The sequence below is a fragment of the Hypanus sabinus genome, chromosome 6 (genome assembly GCF_030144855.1).
Source record: "Hypanus sabinus isolate sHypSab1 chromosome 6, sHypSab1.hap1, whole genome shotgun sequence".
Lineage (NCBI taxonomy): Eukaryota > Metazoa > Chordata > Chondrichthyes > Myliobatiformes > Dasyatidae > Hypanus > Hypanus sabinus.
Genome location: NC_082711.1, coordinates 81076622 through 81098237, shown reverse-complemented (window position 1 = coordinate 81098237; position 21616 = coordinate 81076622). Strand labels below are relative to the sequence as shown.

The 21616-nt window shown below is 42.8% G+C and overlaps 2 protein-coding genes across 7 annotated transcripts in view; one reads left to right on the top strand and one right to left on the bottom strand.

Annotated features, from left to right (window-relative positions):
- Nucleotides 1–4713, bottom strand: part of galnt1 (UDP-N-acetyl-alpha-D-galactosamine:polypeptide N-acetylgalactosaminyltransferase 1) — a 145855-nt gene extending 141142 nt beyond the window's left edge. For all 3 annotated transcript variants that reach the window (XM_059972486.1, XM_059972485.1, XM_059972483.1), the window contains exon 1: nucleotides 4229–4713. The gene's annotated coding sequence lies outside the window, so the exon portion shown is untranslated. The remainder of the gene's footprint in view (nucleotides 1–4228) is intronic.
- Nucleotides 4034–21616, top strand: part of ino80c (INO80 complex subunit C) — a 35272-nt gene continuing 17689 nt past the window's right edge. Inside the window, exons 1-3 of one of the 4 annotated variants that reach the window (XM_059972490.1) lie at nucleotides 4034–4188; nucleotides 4924–5221; nucleotides 5368–5521. In XM_059972490.1, coding sequence (XP_059828473.1) covers nucleotides 5468–5521 — 54 coding nt within the window. In that variant the 5' untranslated portion in view covers nucleotides 4034–4188; nucleotides 4924–5221; nucleotides 5368–5467. Of the gene's footprint in view, nucleotides 4189–4650; nucleotides 4749–4845; nucleotides 5222–5367; nucleotides 5597–21616 lie in introns of those variants that run through there. The other 3 variants (XM_059972487.1, XM_059972488.1, XM_059972489.1) reach the window with 3 other exon arrangements.

The window sequence follows — 21616 nt, the reverse complement described above, 5'->3', positions numbered from 1 at the left end:
ACTTCCCATAATTCAGGACATTTACAAGGATAGGCGTGTAAAAAGGGGCCATAGGATCATTGGTGACCAAGCCATCCCAACCACAATCTATTCCAGCTACCATGTGGGAAACAGTACCGCAGCATAAAAATCAGGATCAACAGGCTCCGGGACAGCTTCTTCCACCAGGCCAGCAGACTGATGAACTCAGGCTGAATTGAGTGTACTCTATATTAAACTAACTGTTATATTATAAATTATTACAAATTACAGTTATTGCACTTTGCAGATTTAGATGGAGGCATAACGTAAAGATTTTTACTCCTCATGTATATTAAGGATTTAAGAAAAAAAGTCAATTCAAATGCTATTTTCAAATGCAACGTATATTCCCAAAGACACAAGAAGTTCTGCAGATGCTGGAAATCTTGAGCAACACACAAAATTCTGGAGAAACTCAGCAATCAAGCAGTGAAATAAAAAAACACCACTTTGCTTTAGTCTAAGAATTGATGAAAGGAACTGATGACAGGTCTCAGCACGAAACTTTGATTGTTCATTTCCCTTCAGAGATGCTGCCTGATTCGATTTGCTTACTTCAGAATTTTGTGTCTATTTCCTGCTGCACTATTTATTCAACTTAAATTCAATCCTTTCTAGAACTACTGTGCTTCTTGGTCTTTTTCTGTGTGCTTGAAACCCACAGCAGTCTGGGCTAGGTGACAAAGTGGAATGCATTTTGATAGCAACTAGAGAAATTAAACTAAAGACTTACCCTTTTCTCCAGCAAATCTACATGCTAACAAATGATATGCAATGTTTTTGAAACAGGTCCTCAATTTCCAAGGCCTGCATTACTGAAGTAGACAGCAGCAGTTCACATCCAACAATGAATGTGCAAAACTGAGTGCCCAAATTTGTTCCATGGTTGTCATAGAAACATCAAGTAGCAAAAACTCAGCTTTTCAATGTTCCAACACCTGCACAGAAAATTTCAACCCATTATCTGAATTTCAGAAACACAAGCGTACCCAAATAATGATTCTGCACTTTCAAAATACAACCTTGTGTTTGCTAGGTAGTAAAACTGATCTTATTTCTCCAGATTGCAGCATTGGCCATCTCATGTTTTCACAATTTATCTCAGCTGATTCTGAAACAAGTTTCAGATCTTACTAACTACTTTGTAGCCACTGAATAACCATCAACATAAAATATGAAATGCACCATGGGTAGTAAGTTTGACATCACTTTCAGAACTTCGCTGGCTACCTTGTAATTGATGAACAACCATCACAACAGGACTAAAACATGCTATTCTTCATTGTGGATTGTGTGTGCAGCATTCCTTTTGTATAATCTTTGCAGTATTCAAGGATATCTTATTGACAGAAAGGCTGTACATGGTCCATGACACAAAAAAAGGGTTGGGAACCCTGGAGTACAACCTAAGACACTACTGCACGGTAAAGACCCTTAAGCCCACAATGTTGTCGGCTTATAATATTACAGCAGCACACCCTCACGAGTTAAATTGTCTAAACTCTCCTTTTATGAACATATAAATATGCATGGTGACACCTTGCAGGCTGCCCCCAGCACATCATCAAACAAACCTGATCTTTATCTTAAATGTTCTCCGAGGGGATTTAACCACACAGGTTAAAACAGTGCAGCCTGGTCATTCTCAGTGAAAATGACAGGACTACCTGTGATGAGACCTTACCTCAGTGTTATCATTTTAGTTATTTACGTTAGAATTGAATCTGAACTGGATTTCTAGCAAAATAAAATAATAATTTTGTTTCTGGACTCAAAACTCCACGACATGGATTCCAGCCTCTGTAGTATCCAAGACATCTTCAAGGAGTGGTGCCACAGGAAGGCAGCATCCATCATCAAAAACCGAACCACCAGGAAATGTTCCCTTATCATTGTTACTGTCAGGAAGGAGATACAGAAGCCTGAAGACACACACTGAGCGATTCAGGAACAGCTTCTTCTCCTCTGTCCCCCAATTTCTAAATGGACATTGAACCCACCTCACTATTTTTTTTTAAATTTCTGCTTCTGTATTACTTATTTTAACTTATTTAATACACGTTTACTTACTGTAATTCAGTTTTTTTGTCCTACATTTATCATGTACTGTATTTTACTGCTGCTGCAAAGTTAACAAATTTCACAACATATGCCAGTAATATTAAAGCAGATTCTGACATAATCATTGAAAATAAAAGTAGAAAATTCCCATAGATATTTAAAAAGTTTAAAGTATTGTTTTGTACAGTACTTCCATTTACAGTCATTTATAGAGATCTATACTTCCTAGCAATGATTGATATATTGTAACAATGTTAATTATCCAAATTTGGTTGAAATGAAAAATATTTAGAGCTCCAAAGAATGTTAATACATAATTAGTATATTGGAGACTATCCCTGTTTAACATATAACCTCAATGTCCATTTCCTATATTTGAAATTAAAAGATGTGCCCAAAAGTTTTCTGATTACAACAGTACAAAGGAAATTTATCAAAGTACATATATGTCACCATATACAACACGGAGATTCATTTTCTTGCAGGAAATCCAAGAACCATAATTCACAACCACCAACTCTGAGTTGGAGTTCACTGTAAGAGGCTGAACTGATGTGATGACATGATCACATAAAATAGTTACCACACTTTCCACTCAGTGTTTGGAGTTCAATAAATGAGTTGGTTTTTCTTCAACATGAAATACCTTGTTGTTTTATTTGCAAAAACCTACAACTGCACCCAAAAGGACAGATAAGCAACTAATGTGCAAAAGACAACAAACCGCACAAACACAAAAGAAAAAATAATAATAATACAATATGGAGAACATGAGATGAAGATTTCTTGAAAGTGAGTCCATAGGTTGTGGGTACAGTTCAGTAATGGAGCAAGTGAAGTTATCCCACAGGTTCAATAACTTTTCCAAGATAATTATAGCTCTGAATCAATTAACAGTAAAAAAAATCAATAATGGCTATAATAATATCACAGACTTTTAATTTTGGTAGGCAGAACCCATAGAATTAAAACTAAAAAAAAGTATGAATTAAATATTCAATTGAGAAGCCAATTTGACTCTGCTTCCTGGTCCCTCCTTATAATTCTTGCTTTCTGATCCACAAATCAAGCTGCTATCAGCCGCCAATTTAGTCAGATTTTATTAAAACTGAAACTGGTGATGACAAAAGCAAATTACAATTTTAAAAACAAGGAGATATGAAAATATGTTAAATGCAGTGATTGCAAGTAGTTTGTTCGTAAAATTGGTATCATCAGTTCCAAAAAAATATACAGCTAATCCACTTTCATAACGATGAAATTCAACATTGTTTAAAGTTCTCACAACTAGCATCAACTGCCATGCAATCACCCCCAGTGGCCATTTTCCAAATAAGCTACTTTTTTTGTGTTGCAGGAATTCTCAAAGTCCAACATAACCAAGATTGTGATCATGCTCATTAGTTTTGTCACATTAGTTTTTATTAAATAAAATATAATTATTTATATTGCATTATCACTAATTGTGTAAACGTTTTAATCTGCCTTTTAACGGAAAATGAGATGCAAAACAGACAAAATTAAACCCATTAACAACTAAACTCCTTAATCACGTTAAAAGACGTTACATGGTAACATCGTCCAGTAATCATGTTAGCTCAGATACGCAGAAACGTGCAAACTCCAAAAAATGGTCCTGGGTAATAAAACAATGTTCGTGGTGACACATTGCAGCTGCAGGTTTACTCTAATACCATAAATGGATAAAGGGGATGGAGAAGTGTATAGGCTATGGTCGGCAATTCAACTCTGAAAAAGCAAAGTTAAAACCCGGAAACAGTGCCCGAAAATGAAATCTCACCACAACACTTTGCAGACGATACAGAATTGCATTGCTGAATGTGTAATCGGCGTGATAATGGTAAAGCTGGGCTAGGGAAAGAGTGATGGGTTGTGTGCGTGTGTGTTAGCGTCAATTCCGATTAGTTAATTCTCAACATACTGTACTTTAACCCAAATCATTCAAAGCGTGGACACAGAGAGAGAAAAAATCATATACCCAAATTAAAAGGCAGAACACAAGTTGTTGGCCAAGCAGTACGGTCAGGTCGACTTTTTGAGGGCTTCAAACATGCTGCAGTTGTTTTCGACAACTCTAGCATTCAGGTAAAATTCCTACTATAACCGGGCCCCGCGTGACACTTACCGTCTCGATGGGTGTGGGTTGCTCGGACTGACTCCTTTGCCCCCTCTTTCCTGTTTAATGACACATTTTCACAGAGACCTCGCTCCGCAAAACTGAGTTCACAGCGCCCAGCACTTAATCCGCTTCTAGTCTGTGAGCGAGGCGCTTGCCTTCGCCTTTCAGAGGCCAGCGAGGGCTCTGTCTGATGGCAATGTCCGTGCCAGGCAGAGCAGGTCGGCCAGGTAGTTGGGATCACTCCGCTCGGGGATCACTCTCGGGGGAGAACGGGCTGCGCACAGAGAAATGGTGCGAGGAGTGCGGGCGCACACCATTCCGCCGCTGGGCTGATTACCGCCGTGTCATCGGCTGAGCTGTGCTGACCCGGGCCGAGCCGTGTGCCCGATGGCGTCGGTTAGCTGACGCCGCGCGCCCCTTTGTGACGCGCGCCCCGTGCCGAACCCTTTACCGTTAGCGCCGTCCCGCGCTCCACCCGACGGGCAGAAACACACCAGCTGCGCCACCCGGAAATGAAACTGCAGCGGTGGGTTCCACGTCACTGCACAGCGCGGCGAAGTTTGATGTCTTTATTACTCAACTCCTTATCCTGATTACTTACTGATTAACTTGTGTATTTATAGATAGTCGAATGCCGTTCATTATAATGTATTTTTTGGATATCCGTAACGGTAACAAACTACGAATTTACTCATACGCAGATCTAATGGAACTAACAGCACTTTGCAACAAACGGGACTTCCCTCATTCGAACAGAAAACGGTGTGCTTTAAATCTTTCATAATGTGCCTGAAAAGGGTCGAGAAGGTGGCTAAAACCAGACATGTCGGATTATACACGGGTTCGAAATCACGGGTTTTGAATCAACGAGGAAATAAAAAGCAAAACAGAAGAATCACTGACAAGTGATGAACTGCAGTTTGCTTGAAATGAAAGAAATGGAATGGACTCGAATGGAAGAGAGCAATATTAGCAACGGTTGTTGCTATAGTTAAAATGGTAAACGAATAAAAGCATCTATAGTTTTCTGAGATTACGATAATAAAAAAGGGTCTAATCTTAACGTGTTGCAAAATTACTTTTTGTCATAGAACGGTAAAAATGAAAACATATAAACTCTTATTATATTTCTAATTTCCTGCTAGCATTACACAATCGGACTTGAACGCACTGCGCGTGCTAATAAATTCCGCGTGTGACGTAACAACGTAACAGTTGCCCTGGTTTCGACGTGACGTGGAAAGAATGGCGGCGATGGCGGTTTCTCCTGTGCCGGTAGCAGCTTCGACTCCCTCCAAGGTCCGTAATAAGAAGAGACCGATAAGTCCAGGAAACAGTGGCAGTACAAGTGCGAAAAAGAAGAAAACAGGGCAGGTAACGAGGAGGAATGATTGCGGACGCCAGTGAGGTAGAGCCCGGGCATATGAGGGTGTATTATGGAGTCAAGTTCCACCGTAGATGCTGCAAACGTGAAATAAATAGAAAACGCGAGGAATAGTCAACAGGTCAGACTAGTTTTGTAGAAGGGGAAATGGGGTTAACCTCCCATCGCAAATAGGGAGAAAGTTAGGGATGAACTTTTGAGGGAAACAAACTTACTTGGGAAAGGTTAGGGCTAGAGTTTCGATGCAAACACCATTAGTCCAAAAAGTTTACCTGGTTATATTCCATAACGAATGGAATTAAAGAGATGAAAGGAATTAAAAGTAACTTTAGCAAATTTGAAGATGACACAAAGCTGGGTGGCAGTGTGAAATAGGAGGATGTTAGGAGAATGCAGGGTGACTTGGACAGGTCGGGTAAGTGGGCAGATGCATGGCAAATGCAGTTTAATGTGGATAAATGTGAGGTTATCCACTTCAGTGGCAAGAACAGGAAGGCAGATTACTATCTGAATGGTGTCAAGTTAGGAAAAGGGGAAGTACAATGTGATCTAGGTGTCGTTCATCAGTCACTGAAAGTAACTATGCAGGCAGTGAAGAAAGCTAATGGCATGTTGGCCTTCATAACAAGGGGAGTTGACTATAGGAGCAAAGAGGTTCTTCTGCAGTTGTACAGGGCCCTGGTGAGACCACACCTGGAGTATTGTGTTCAGTTTTGGTCTCCAAATTTGAGGAAGGACATTCTTGCTATTGAGGGAGTGTAGCGTAGGTTCACGAGGTTAATTCCTGGGATGGTGGGACTGTCATATATTGAAAGATTGGAGCGACTGGGCTTGTATACACTGGAATTTAGAAGGATGAGAGGGGATTTGTTTGAAACATACAGCTTTCCCCCGCTATTCGAAGGTAGAACGTTCCTATAAAACAGTTCGTAAGCTGGAATGTCGTAAAGTGAAGAAGCAATTACCATTTATTTATATGGGAAAAATTTATGAGCATTCGCAGACCTAAAAAAAAACCTACCAAGTCATGCCAAATAACACATAAAACCTAAAATAACAGTGTTACGAACCCCGTAACTGGGTCACTTACCAGCAAAGATAGGGAGGTCTGATGATACGATTTTTAACCGTATTTATTAGTAAAAATACACAAAAATAATATCAATGCAAATATACAGATAATATATGTCGTCAATACTAAATCTAAAAGTGCGGGTATAATAATAATAAGAAATAAGCTCTATCGTTGTCTAAGGGATAATGTATTGTCTGATGGAAATATAAAGTTCACTCAATTCATGCAGGCTGCAACCTTTGGGGACCGCTGGGTTTGCAATGGTTGGAGAGAGAGAGATTTGGAGAAAAACTTGCCGATTCCTTTTATGATTTCGATCCGTCGGAGTCTCGATAGTGTGGCCGTTCACTTGTGGCCTCTCCTTTAGCTAAGCCGTTCTTCCGTGGTGAGCCCGCCAATCCCAGGCAAGGGAAGGACGCACACGAGCCCCCCGCCGGCTGTCGCTATTAAACTCTGTCACTGGATTTCCAGCGTTTCTCCTGGTGCGTCTGAAGGGGTTGTTCCCCAGACCCTCTTTTATCCTTACTCACGGGGTCTCAGATGTCAATCAGATTGGGATGATGCAATCCCTCAACCAGCCCACTTTGGTCGTCCCCTGAGGGGCTTCAATGAATAGTACAGTACTCAATACACAATTCCTTCTCCAAGAGACAATAGCCGTTATCAATGGTTTTGTTTCACTGAGGCCAGGACACATTCCAAACCTTGTGGATTCTCTCTCATTTCCTGGGTCCCAGACCTGAATTAATAGCGATCTCGCGATTCTCAAAAAGGAGGGGGCTACTTTGTACCCTTTGGCCCCTGAGAGTTGTGGCACATTCGTAACAAGACTAATAACTCCAGTGAACTTGTAGTTGAAGGAAGTTTTATTATTCACCAACATATTAAGGTACGCAAAGAGCCGGTGTAAAAAGACAGTACTTTCGGTGTTCTAATAAAGTGCAATATTGATTGAAGTTCCTTTGACTTCTAACAAGTGCTTCTAACTACTAAATGAAATTGCTTAACAATATGATAATAAGTAGTCAACAACAACTGTGAACTTACAAGTAGTGAGATATGGTAATTAGAGGTAAACAAACCACATCAGGACAGACATCCAGGCCTGGGTCCAAGAGCAAGGAGCAAGCCGGACAGATTGAAAAGGTCAAGATGTCAGGTAAGGGGCAGGTGGGTGTTCAGCTCACTGTTCGATTTCTTCATGTTTTTCATACAGTGGGTGTTTGGAAGTCTGCCTTTTTAGTGGGTTCTATTGGGTTTCTTTTTCTCATGGAGGGTCCATAGGGTTTTCATGACAAGATAGGGAAGTAGATTGCCAGGCCTTTCTTACCCCAGATACTGCTGCCCAGCTTGGGACCGGGCTGGGTTTGAACTCAGGACCATCTGCCTTGAAGTCCAGTGCTGATGGCACTAACACCACCAGCCGGCCCATAAATACGTACTTTGATACTAACTGCACTTTTTACTTTACAACAATCTGGTAAACGCATGATCACCAGCTGAGTTACAATATCCTTATTTAAGTTGCTGATGCACCATCAATAACTCTGAGACGTGGGTTAAGGTAGGCTTTTATTGGCTGGAAGAAAGCACAAGCAGCAAGTGACCATCACACAACATCCTGGAGACTGAGGAAGGGTCTATGCCTCCAATCGCCTTTATACCGGGGTCTGTGGGAGGAGCCACAGGAGCAGTCAGCGGGGGGGGGGGGGGGCATGTCCAGACAGGTATATGTAGTTCACCATATTCACCCCACCTTTGTTTTAAAAGAGAATCCCCATGGGGCGAAGTTTCTTACAAGTATATTTACAGGTTAGGTCTATCAGGTGGCCGAATCTGTCACTGCGATCTACGTAGCACTGGCTGTGATTGCACTGGAGACGGTGGTTGTGCTGGTTCCGGCCTGACTGGAGGTGTCAGCCCACTAGGCGTCAGTGATCCCTCATGCGTGTGCGAGGCGCCCGGTATGAGAGTGTCGTGAGGAGTCTGTGTAGGGCTTGGTGTGCGCGGTGTCACCTCGGGTATAGGGTTCATAATTACGGTGGAGTGTTCGGGGTAGTGGTCTGCTGCTCCTGTGGGCGCCAGGTCGCAGGCGGAGACCGTGTCCTCCCGCCCATCAGGTAAGACCGCGTAGGCATACTAGGGGTTCGCGTGTAGTAGGTGAACCCTCTCAACCAGCGGGGAGTATTTATTGCTCCTCACTTGTTTCCCGAGCAGCACTGGCCCTGGGGACATCAGCCAAGCCGGTAGGGTGGTCCCAGTGGCAGACTTCCTGGGAAAAGAAAAGAGTCGCTCATGAGAGGTGGCATTGGTGGACGTGCATAACAGGGAGCGGATGGACTGGAGTGCCTCGGGGAGGACCTCCTGCCATCGAGAGACTGGCAACCCCTTTGACTTAAGGGCTAAAAGTGTGGCCTTCCACACTGTGGCATTCTCCCTCCACCTGTCCGTTTCCCTGGGGATTATAGCTCATGGTCCTACTAGTAGCAATACCCCGTAACTGGGTCACTTACCAGCAAAGATAGAGAGGTCTGTTGAAGTCTGATGATACGATTTTTAACTGTATTTATTAGTAAAAATACACAAAAATAATATCAATGCAAATATACAGATAATATACGTCGTCAATACTAAATCTAAAAGTGCGGGTATAATAATAATCAATAAGAAATAAGCTCTATCATTGTCTAGGGGATAATGTATTGTCCGATGGAAATATAAAAGTCATTCAGTTCATTCAGACTGCAGCCTTTGGTTGGAGTCAAGAGAAATTTTTAGAAACTTGCCAGCTTTTCCTTTTTATGATTTTGATCCTTCGAGAGTTCCGTTGGTGTAGCCAGTCCTTTAGCTAAAGCCGTTCTTCCGTGGTAAGGCCCCAATCCCAGGCAAAGGGAAAGGATGCACGCGAGTCCCCCACCGGCTGTCGCTATTAAACGCTGTCACAGGATTTCTAGCGTTTCTCCTGGTGCGTCTAAAGGGGTTGTTCCCCAGACCCTCTTTTATCCTTACTCACGGGGTCACAGATGTCAATCAAGTTGGGATGATGCAATCCCTCAACCAGCCCACTCTGGTCATCAATGAATAGTACAGTTCCCAATACACAATTCCGGCTCCAAGAGATAATGGCCGTTATCAATGGTTCTGCCTTGCTGAGGCCAGGACACATTCCAAGCCTTGTGTATTCTGGATGTCTCTCTCTCATTTCCTGGGTCCCAGACCCGAGTTAATAGCGATCTTGTGATTCTCAAAAAGGAGGGGGCGACTTTGTACCCTTCGGCCCCTCAGAGTTGCGGCACATTCGTAACAACAGTAACATATAGTAAAAGCAGGAATGATCTGATAAATACACAGCCTATATAATGTAGGAATACTTTCCTACAATTATTGCAGCACTGTCCACCGCAGCGAAAATTTCATGCAAGTGCTTTTGGCAGAGGCACTTTTTCCAGTAACCATTAAGCTATGAAGCTACTGAATAACACATAAAGATACACAGCCTATATAAAGTAGAAATAATGTATGACCAGTGTACTTACCGGAATCAGGAAGACAGTGAGTACACTGATGATGGAGTCTTAGGCTGAATTGGAGGTTGGGGTAGTGGGAGACAGGGGTGTCATCTCATTGTCGTCTGTTTCCATCAGGGCAGGCAAGTCACCACCGTCTATGTCTGCCTACCTCAAGGTCGAAGGTTGAGTTTCGTCGTCTGCTGTGGCTGATGTGGAAGGTTTGCAAAATGATAGTATGCTTTACTGCTTAGCCTTGTGCATTTTTCTATCATACAGTTCTTTGTAAGTACTCAAACCATCCTGCAACCCTGCCCTAAACCTACGTACCCTTTCAAAATTAAAGTCATACTTTTCTGCAAACATTGCAGCGTTGTCAATTGCAGCGAAAATCTCACGCAATTGCTTTACTTTCAGTTCCTGGACGTCTTCACTTTCGGGCCGTTCACTACTGCGTTCGGCTTCAATTGTTATCCTTTCCTCTTCATCTCTCAGTTCTTGGTCATGGGATGCCAAAACCCCTTTAACATAATCTTCGTCATCTTCCACAAACCCTTAGCCAAACTCACTATATCCTTACTTTGTTCACCATGATCGAAATGCTTTATTATGTCTAGTTTTACACTAACTGTAATACCCTTACACGCTCTTTTAGCTTTTTCCGATACCTTAGAACTCATCTTGCTAACAGATGCACAAAACAAGTTGACATAAAGCACAGATGCTCACAGCCATGGGTTTAAGCAATGCCGGCTAGATTGCAATTCCGAGGGAGGAGCTAGTCTGCTTGGCGCGCGCTGCCTTTTTTCGTAACAATGAAAACACCTTCTATTAGCGAAAACAGGTAATTAAGGTAGGTCTTTTGTAACAGTGAGTTGACATAAAGCAAATGTTCGAAAAACTGGGGACACCTGTATAAAATTATTAAGGGATTGGACACGCTAGAGGCAGGAAACGTTCCCGATGTTGGGCAAGTCCAGAACCAGAGGCCACAGTTTAAAAATAAGGGGTAGGCCATTTAGAATGGAGTTGAGGAAAAACTTTTTAACCCAGAGAGTTGTGGATCCCTGAAATGCTCTGCCTCAGAAGGTAGTGGAGGCCAATTCTCTGGATGCTTTCAAAAAAGAGTTAGAGCTCTTAAAGATAGTGGAGTCAAGGGATAGGGGGAGAAGGCAGGAACAGGATACTGATTGTGGATGATCAGCCATGATCACATTGAATGGCTCAAAGGGCCGAATGGCCTACTCCTGCACCTATTGTCTATAAATGCTTGCGGACCTAGTGAATATTTCCAGAATTTTCTGTTTGTGCAATATATTTCCAATTATTTATCTATCAATTAAAAACATAAAATGCTGGAAACTCAGCTTTGAGATTGCAGCATTTTGTTTATGTGAGCTTTCCAGTGCCTGCTATTTTTATTATTTTCATGTTTTCAGTGAATATGTTTGAAGTATGAGTAGAGATTTAATAGCATCATTTACAATAAAATGTTCTGTTCTGGTGTTTTTTTGAAAATCCACCTTTTCCTGTTCTGTCATATGCCAGAAATAATAAATGAAATGACAGATGTGATGTTAATAAAATTAAAAGTGCATGTCATGACACCTCTAATATAGCAGATATTGGCCATATGATCAGTTATGTTAAATAGAATGTAAGCCACATTTATTCCAGTGCTAGGGTTGACAGATTTTTAATGACAGGTGAGTTGATGTAGAAACAGATGAATAGTCCTTTAAGCTAAGAACAGATAATGGAAAAACATAGCAGGGTCAAGGGCCCATGTAGTCTACTTTTTCCTATTTATTCTATTATATTAATTTGGGGCCAAATAAGTCAAGTCACTTTTTATTGTCATTTCGACCATAACTCTTGGTACAGTACACAGTAAAAACGAGACATTTTTCAGGAACATGGTGCTACATGAGACAGTACAAAATCTACACTGAATTATGTAAAAACAACACAGAAAAAAGAAACTACGTTAGACTACAGACCTATGCAGGACTGCATAAAGTGCACAAAAACAGTGCAGGCATTACAATAAATAATAGACAAGACAATAGGTACAGTAGAGGGCAGTAAGTTGGTGTCAGTCCAGTCTTTGGGTATTGAAGAGTCTGATAGCTTGGGGGAAGAAACTGTTACATAGTCTGGTTGTGAGAGCCCGAATGCTTCGGTGCCTTTTCCCAGATGGCAGGAGGAATGAAGAGATTGTGTGAGGGGTGTGTGGGGTCCTTCATAATGCTGTTTGCCTTGCGGATGCAGTGTGTAGTGTAAATGTCCATAATGGCAGGAAGAGAGACCCCAATGATCTTCTCAGCTGAACTCACTATCCACTGCAGGGTCTTGCAATCCGAGATGGTGCAATTTCCGAATCAGGCAGTGATACAGCTGCTCAGGATGCTCTCAATACAAACGCTGTAGAATGTGATGAGGATGGAGGATGGGAGATGGACTTTCCTCAGCCTTTGCAGAAAGTAGAGACGCTGCTGGGCTTTCTTTGCAATGGAGCTGGTGTTGAGGAATCAGGTGAGATTCTCTGCCAGGTGAACACCAAGAAATTTGGTGCTCTTAACAGTCTCTACCAAGGAGCCTGCAATGTTCTGTGGGGATTGGTTGCTCTGTGCCCTCCTGATGTCAACAACCATCTCTTTTGTTTTGTTCACATTCAGAGACAGGTTGTTGGCTCTGCACCAGTCCGTTAGCCACTGCATCTCCTCTCTGTAAGCTGACTCATCGTTCTTGCTGATGAGACCCACCACAGTCGTGTCATAGGCGAACTTGATGATGTGGTTTGCAGCACAGTCATGGGTCAGCAGAGTAAACAGCAGTGGACTGAGCACACAGCCCTGGGGAGCCCCCCTCGCTCAGTGTGATGGTGTTGGAGATGCTGCTCCCGATCCAGACTGACTGAGGTCTCCCAGTCAGGAAGTCTAGTATTCAGTTGCAGAGGGAGGTGTTCAGGCCCAGTAGGCTCAGCTCTTCAGTCAGTTTCTGAGGGATGATTGTGTTGAATGCTGAACTGAAGTCTGTGAACAGCATTTGAACGTACGTGTCTTTTTTTGTCCAGGTGGGTTAAGGCCAGGTGGAGGATGGTGGCAATGGCGTCGTCTGTTGAACGGTTGGGATGGTACACAAACTACAGGGGGTCCAGTGAGGGGGGCAGCAGGGTCTTTATGTGCCTCATGATGAGCCTCTCAAAATACTTCATGATGATGGATGTGAGTGCAATGGGACGGTAGTCATTGAGGCAGGACACTGAAGACTTCTTTGGCACAGGGGACGATGGTGGTGGCCTTGAAGCACGTTGGAACGGTGGTGTTGCTCAGGGAGATGTTGAAGATGTCAGTGAGACCATCTACTAGCTGGTCTGTACATCCTCTGAGCGCTCTGAATATTGTCTGGTCCAGCAGCCTTCCGTGGGTTGACCCTGCACAGGGTTCTTCTCACATTGGCCACGGTGAGACACGGCACCTGGTCATTTGTAGGAGGGGTGGACTTCCTTGCCGGCACGTCATTTTCCACCTCAAAATGAGTGTAGAAGTTATTCAGCACATTTGGGAGGGAGGCATCCCCCACACAATCAGGTGATGTTGTCCTATAGTTGATGATGTCCTGAATGTCCTTCCACATGTGCCACACGTCGCCGCTGTCCTGGAAGTGGCTGTGGATTCGCTGGGCATGTGCACACTTTGCCTCTCTGATGACCCAAGACAGTTTGGCCATCGCTGTTGTTAGGGCTGCCTTGTCGCCTGCTTTGAAAGTGGAGTCACAGGTCCTCAGCAGTGCACGCACCTCCGTGGTCATCCATGGCTTCTGGTTAGTGTGTGTAGTGATGGTCTTGGACACAGTGACGTCATCAATGCACTTGCTGATGTAGCTGGTCACTGATGCTGTGTACTCCTAAGTTAGTAGAGTCGCCATCGGTTGCAGCCTCCCTGAACATGTGCCAGTCAGTGTGCTCAAAGCAGAGATGGCTCCTGCTGGCTAGGTTTTCACCTGCTTCTGGACTGGTTGAAGCACCTGACGAGCAGTCTGTATCCTGGAATTAGCATAACAGAGATGTGGTCTGAGTAACCGAGGTGGGGGCAGGGCTCCGCCCGGTACGTGTTGGGAATGTTTGTGTAAACCAGGTCCAGCGCGTTCACCCCCCTCATTGCAAAGTCCACATACTGATGGAATTTGGGGAGCACTGACTTAAGGTTCGCATGGTTAAAATCACCGGCGACAATAAGTAGTCCGTCAGGGTGTGCGTTCTGCAGTACGCTAATAGCCCCGTAGAGATCACAGAGCACCTCCTTAGCATTAACACTGGGGGAACGTAGACACCGAATATAAGGACAGTAGTGAATTCCCGTGGTAAATAAAATGGTCTGCATCAAACAGCCACAAACTCCACTAGCGATGAGCAGTATCTGGAAACCAGCACAGAGTTCTTGCACCATTCCGTGTTGATGTAAACACACACGCCACCACCACGAGTCTTACTGGAAAGAGCTGCATCCCTGTCCACTCGAAACAAGGGGAGCCCGTCCAGCTGAACGACGACATCCGGGATTCCATCAGTGAGCCATGTCTCCGTGAAAACATACGCACAGCTGACTGTGTACTCCCGCCAAGTATTTTGTTGGAGTCGGATGTTGTCTAATTTATTTTCCAGGGAGTGGACATTGGAGATCAGAATGGACAGGAGAGCCATTGCTTTCATCATTACTGCCTTACTAATATCCATCAAGCAGCCTTGTGGAGAATGTGTAATTTGGGGTCGAGCCACATTTTCACCATTAACTCCCAATGAAAGTCAGTTCATTCATTCTGCTGCATTTCATTGTCTGCCTAGCCTGGCTGGTAAGTGCACCCAAGACCCCTTGCTTCTGGCTTCTAAACATCCAAAACCGTAGGCAACTTGCTGTGTCTATCCTGTTAGACACCATGGGAGTTTTATATTTCAGTAAAATCAATGAATGTGTAACCTTTGAAATTCCTGACTCTGATTAAATTTTAAACAATATGGCAATTTGGGACATGATCTGCTACTGATTGATGGTTTCAAAAAATGATTTCCAATATCATGAGCCTATTGGTTTAGTAGGAATTGCATAAAAATGCAAGCTAATGGATGCTTGAGGATTAGCACAGACTTTGGGCTGAAGAGCCTGATTCCATGTTGTATGATTTAATATAAATGCTGAATATCTTATGCTGCATATGGAATCAGGATCAGATTTATTCACTGACTTGTATGATAATGAAGTTTGTTGTTTTGCTGCAGCAGCACGGTGCAAAGACAAAATCGTTATAAGTTGCAAAAAAGGAATAATGAGGTAATGTTCAGGTACCATTCAGAAATCTAATGGCAGAGCAGGAAGAAGCTGCCTCTGAATAATTGAATGCGGATTTTCAGGCTCCTGTAGTTTCAGAAGGTGGTGTGCCCTAGGTAATGTGGGTCTTTGGTGATGAATGCTCCCAGTAACATGGTAGGTTGTTCCCGTGATGGAATTGGCTGAGTGTACAACTTCTTGCAATCCAGTGCATTGGAGGCTCCATATCAGGCTGTGGTGTAATCGGTTAGAATGTTCTCCACCCTAAATCTATAGAAATTTGCAGACGTCTTTGATAATATGCAGTACAAGGCAAAAGTCTTGGGTGCCTACGATTTTTGCACACTTGTGTATTTGTCAGTGTGGAACAGAGAGAGAGTTTGTAAATCTGGCAGGAGAAAAGGATGTTCGGAATGGTGAGAGAGGAATGCTGCAGGAGAGGTGTGGGAAAGGTGGTGGGGGTATGGTGCAGGTGCAGTCACACCCAGCCCTGAGACACCTGACAAGTTTATTTGATTCTGGTGCTTCCTGCTTCCTCCCCCTCCCATCCCCCTTCCCATAGTGGCAAATTGGAGACAATGAGTGTTAATTAAAAAGCAACACCACAGGACTTTTGGCATTTGAACAGTGGCCAATCAGAGATCAGAATTCATTAGCGAGGGCAAATAAAAATAAGGCAGGGCAAGTGGAGTGGACAGTGTTGGAGTGTGGATTTGAGACTTTAGCTCTACGGTTTCAGCAACAAGAGGCTTGCGTGAGAGAAGGCAAAAAAGCTGTGTGGATTTTTTCAGTTTATTTATTGTTTCCTTTCTTATAATTGCACAGTTAGAGCAGTAGGGATGCCAGACAGGATAGTTGAATGTTCCTCTTGTGAGATGTGGGAAGACAGGGAGACCTCCAGTGTCTCTGATGACTTCACCTCCAAGAAGTACATCCAGCTGCAGCTTCTAACACTCCATGTTAAGGAGTTGGAGCTGGAACTGAATGATCATTTGGGAGGCTGAAGGGGTGATAGGATACATAGAGAGGTCGTTACATCCAAGGTTCAGAACACAAGAAAGTCGGTGACGTTCAGGAGGATGAAAGGGGTTTATCAGCCAGTGCAGAATACTTCTGTGGCCATTCCCTTCAACAACAGGTATACCATTTTGGATTCTTTTGGGTGGGATGACCTAGCAGAAGGAAGTCACAGTGGTTAGGTCTCTGGCACTGAGTCTGGTTCTGTGGCTCAGAAGGGAATTGGGGAAAAGAAATGAGTTGTGGTGATAGGAGATTCATTAATTAGGAGAACAGAAATGAAATTCTGTGGATGAGAGTGAGATTACTGAATGGGATGTTGCCTTCCAAGTGCTGGGGTCTGGGACATTTCGGATCCAGTCCTCAGCATTCTTAAGTGGGAGGGTGAGCAGCCAGAGATCATGGACTATATAGGTATCAATGGCATAGGTAGAAAGAAAGACAAGGTTCTACAAAGTGAGTTCAGGGAGGTAGGTGCTAATTTAAAGGACAGGACCGCCACGGTTATGATCTCAGGACTGCTACCCATGCCACATACTAATGAGGCCAGTAATAATAAGATCCTATAGTTTAACACATGACTAAGGAATTGTTGTAAGAGGGAGGACTTCATATTTTTTGATCATTGGGCTTTCTTCCAGAGAAGGTGGGATCTGCACAGAAGAGATGGTGCGAGGGTGGGGGATATAAACAAGTTGCAGGGGTATGGGGACCAGAGTGGAGTGGTTGTGGAGACATGTTGTTAAGACCTCAGATAAAGTCAGGAGTCAAAAGGGTGAGCATATGATGGAACGAATAGTCTGAGCTGCATATATTTCAATGTAAGAAGTATTGTGTGAAAGGCTGATAAACTCGGCATGGATCAACACGTTAGACTTGAGTGCAGGCGGAGCAGGACCGGCAGTTCAATATTCTAGGGTTCCTTTGCTTTAGGTGTGATAGAGTGGGAGGGATTAAAGGGTGTAATTAAAGGATTAAAGGTGGTGTAATTAGGGAAAATGTCATGGCAGATCTTAGGACAAACTGGAGAACTCATCTAGTGAGTCTTTAAGGGTGGAACTGAGGAATAAGATAAGTCTGACCATATTATAGGGGCTACAGGTTTCCCACGCAATCCGAAGGTAGAGCGTTCTTATGAAACCGTTTGTAATCCAAAATGTCGTAAAGTGAAGAAGCAATTACTATTAATTTATATGGGAAAAATGTTTGAGCATTCCCAGACTAAAAAAATAACCTACCAAATCAAAGCAAATAACACAAAACCTAAAATAACATTAACATATAGAAAAAGCAGGAATGATATGATAAATTTACACCCTATATAAAGTAGAAATATTGTAGGTATGGTGTAGTTTCACTTATCAGACTCGGGAAGGCAGCGAGCCAAAATTGATTTGGAGAAAAAAAAATCGGCACGTATACATATGCATATGCGTACACGCATGCACAAACAACTGCCTGCACAAGGCTTCACGGTCATTGTAGTCTTTCTTGGGGTAAACACATGTATAAAGCAGGCGTCTTTTCATAAAAGCGAAACAGGTACTAATGTAAGTCTTTCGTAACATCATGTTGTCGTAAAGTGAACGGTCAAAAAGCAGGGACCACCTGTATATCATAGACCACCCAACACTCCGCTGGATTTTAAGAATCAAATTTGTAGAGAGATTGCAGACTGTTGCAAGGAACATAAGGTTGTGATAGGTGATGACTTTAACTTCCCACATTTTGACTAGAGCTCCCATGCTGTAAAAGGACTAAATAGCATAAAGCTATGTTAAGAGCAAAAGAATTGCAAGGGACATCTGGAAGATCAGAATGGTAATACAAAGACAACTGCGTTGCTCTAAAGAGCACTGTATAAGGTCATTCTTACCCTTGGCCATTAGGTTCTATAATGAGTCAACCTATAGCTGGGAAAGTGATGACCTCCTTCTGTTAGACTGTTTGAGGTAACTTATTTTTTATTCTTTTCTACTTCTCTTCTAATATTTGTATACCTGTGCAGTTATAATGCTTCTGTGACACTGTAATTTCCTTTGGGATCAATAAAGAGCCTACCTATCTATCTAATCTATATGTGGAGCCAAAAGAGATGGGGGAGATCTTACATGGATCTTTTGCATCTGTATTTACTCGGTAGACAGACTATAGAAATGAGGCAAAGCAGCAGCGAATGTCGTGGACCCTATGCAGATTACAGAAGAGGAGGTGTTTGCTACCCTGAGGCAAATCAGGATGGCCAAATCCCTCGAACCTTGTGGCAGGCGTGTTGAAATTGCAGGGGCCCTAACGGTGATATTTAAATTATTCTTTATGACAGTTGAGGCACCAGAAAGTTAGAGTATAGCTAATATTGTTCCACTGTTTATGTAAGGCTCTAAGAATAAACCAGTAAATTGTAGACCGGTAAACCTGATGTCAGTAGTGGAAAAGTTATTCTAAGAGACCAGATATGAGAATTTGGATAGACAAGGACTAATTAGGGTTAGTCAGCCTGGCTTTGTGCATGATAGGTATTTCTAACCAATCTCATAGAGTTTTTCGAGGAAGTTAACAGGAAAGTTAATGAAGGCAAAGCAGTGCATGTTGTCAATATAGACTTATTGAGAATAAGAGGTCAGTTATTTAAAACAGAGTTGAGGAAGAACTTCTTCTCCCAGAGAGTTGTGGAGGTGTGGAATGCACTGCCTCGGAAGATGGTGGAGGCCAATTCTCTGGATGCTTTCAAGAAGTTGCTAGATAGATATCTGATGGATAGGGGAATCAAGGGATATGGGGACAAGGCAAGGACTGGGTATTGATAGTGAATGATCAGCCATGATCTCAGAATGGCAGTGCAGACTCGAGGGGCCGAATGGTCTACTTCTGCACCTATTGTCTATTGTCTAAAGCATTTGACAAGATCCCACATGGAAGGTTGGTCAAAAAGTTTCAGTCACTTGGCGTTCAAGATGAGATTGCAAATTGGCTTTTTGGGAAAAGCCAGAGATGTTGGTAGTAAACAGTTGCCTCTCTGACTGGAGGCTTGTGACCAGTGGAGTGCCACAGGGATCATTGCTGGATGATAATGTAGTTAACCGGATCAACAAATTTGCAGATGACACTAAGATTGGGAGTGTACTGGACAGCAAGGAATACTATTGAAACCTACAATGGTATCTGGACCACCTGGAAAAATGGTTGCAGAAAGTCAGATGGAATTTAATGCAGACAAGTGTGAGGTGTTGTGCAGTGACCAATAGCGCACCTTGTTGTGCGGTGGAACATAGAGATCTGGGAATACAGGTCCATAATTCAGTGAAAGTGGCATCACAGGTAGGTAGGTCTGTAAAGAAAGCTTTTGGTACATTAACCTTCATAAATTAAAGTATTTAGTACAGGAATTGCGATGTTATGTTGAAGTTGGAAAAGGCGCTGGTGAAGCCTAACTTGGAGTATTGTGTGCAGTTTTGGTCACCTACCTACAGGAAGATGTAAATAAGATTGAAAGAGTACAAAGAAAATTTACAAGGATGTTGTCAAAACTGGAGGACCTGAGTTTGAAGGAAAGATTGAATGGGTTAGAACTTTATTCCCTAGAATGTAGAGGATTGAGGGGAGATTTGAAAGGGCAATACAAGTTATGAGGGTTATAGATAAGGTAATTGCAAGCAGGCTTTTCCACTGAGGTTGGGTGAGACTACAACTAGAATTTGTAGGTTAAGGGTGAAAGGGAAACTTCTTCACTCGGAGAGTGGTTAGAGTGTGGAATGAGCTGCCAGCACAAGTGGCGGATGTGGTTTCAATTTCAACGTTTTAAGAGAAGATTGGATACATGGATGGGAGGAGTATGGAGGGCTAAGGTCTGGGTGCAGGTCAACAGGACTCGGCAGTTTAAATGGCACAGCATAGACTAGATGGGCTGAAGGGCCTGTTTCTGTGCTGTAGTTTTCTATGACTGACTCAGTCCACAATAGAGACTCGTATCAGAATCAGGTTTATCATCACTCACATATGTCATGAAATTTGCTTTTTTGCAGTAGCAGTAAAATGCAATACACTCGGCCCTCCTTATCGGTGAATTCCACCAACTGCGAATCGCAAAAACCTGGAAGTATTCTTTCAGCACTTGTTTTTTGAGGATGTACAGACTTTTTTTCTTGTCATTATTCCCTAAGCAATGCAGTATAACAACTATTTTGCATAGTATTTACGTTGTATTAGGTATTATAAGTAATCTAGAGATGATTTAAAGTATACGGGAGGATGTGTGTGGGTTATCGTGGATCGGGATCGAAAAAAATCAAAAGTTCTCTTACTAAGTAAGTTGGAACAGGTACATCCGGTATTATTTAGCGTCAGTTAGTCAAATATTTGTCTTAGTATATCTTATATATTTTGCCTTTCTATGCATATAAAACACTTAAGAACGTATGTTTTAGCACCGGGCTCAGGAACGGAAGTTCTCGAGTGCGAGCCAGTGACAGACCGCTTTTGAATGCACTTTCCACTGTACCGGGTTGATGTGGAGGATCAAAAACCCAACACCCAATAATTAAACCACTGTGTTGCTTAGTAATAATTGTAGCTTTCATTGGGGCAGAGCCTTTCTCATTTTATCCTTTAAAATTGTTCCAATCGTTAACCGACGTAGCCTAACACTTTTCCAATGACCAATGGTGTTTCACCTCTTTCAGATCACTTTATTATTTCCACTTTATTTTCAATCATGATTATTTTCGTGACTAGAAACACTGCATATTCAGAGCTCTGCTGCTGGGTCCTAATGTCCACCTCACTGAAACAGGTTAAATAAGGTCTGGGGTTCCACTGGGTCCCAAGGTCCACCGCATTGAGACAGGTTGATTAAGGGACTTGAGCATCTGCGAATTATGGTATCCGCGAGGGGTCCCGGAACCAATTCCTCGCGGATAAGGAGGGCTGACTACATAAAATTACTTTAATGCTGTGCAGAAGTCTTAGGCACCATCTGCACAGTACTGTACTAAATGTCCTCAAACACTGAACAAAGTAGAACTGCTGGTGTGCTTTCTTTCTGATCGTATCCATGAGTTGGATCCAAGATAGTCTTCTGATGTTTAT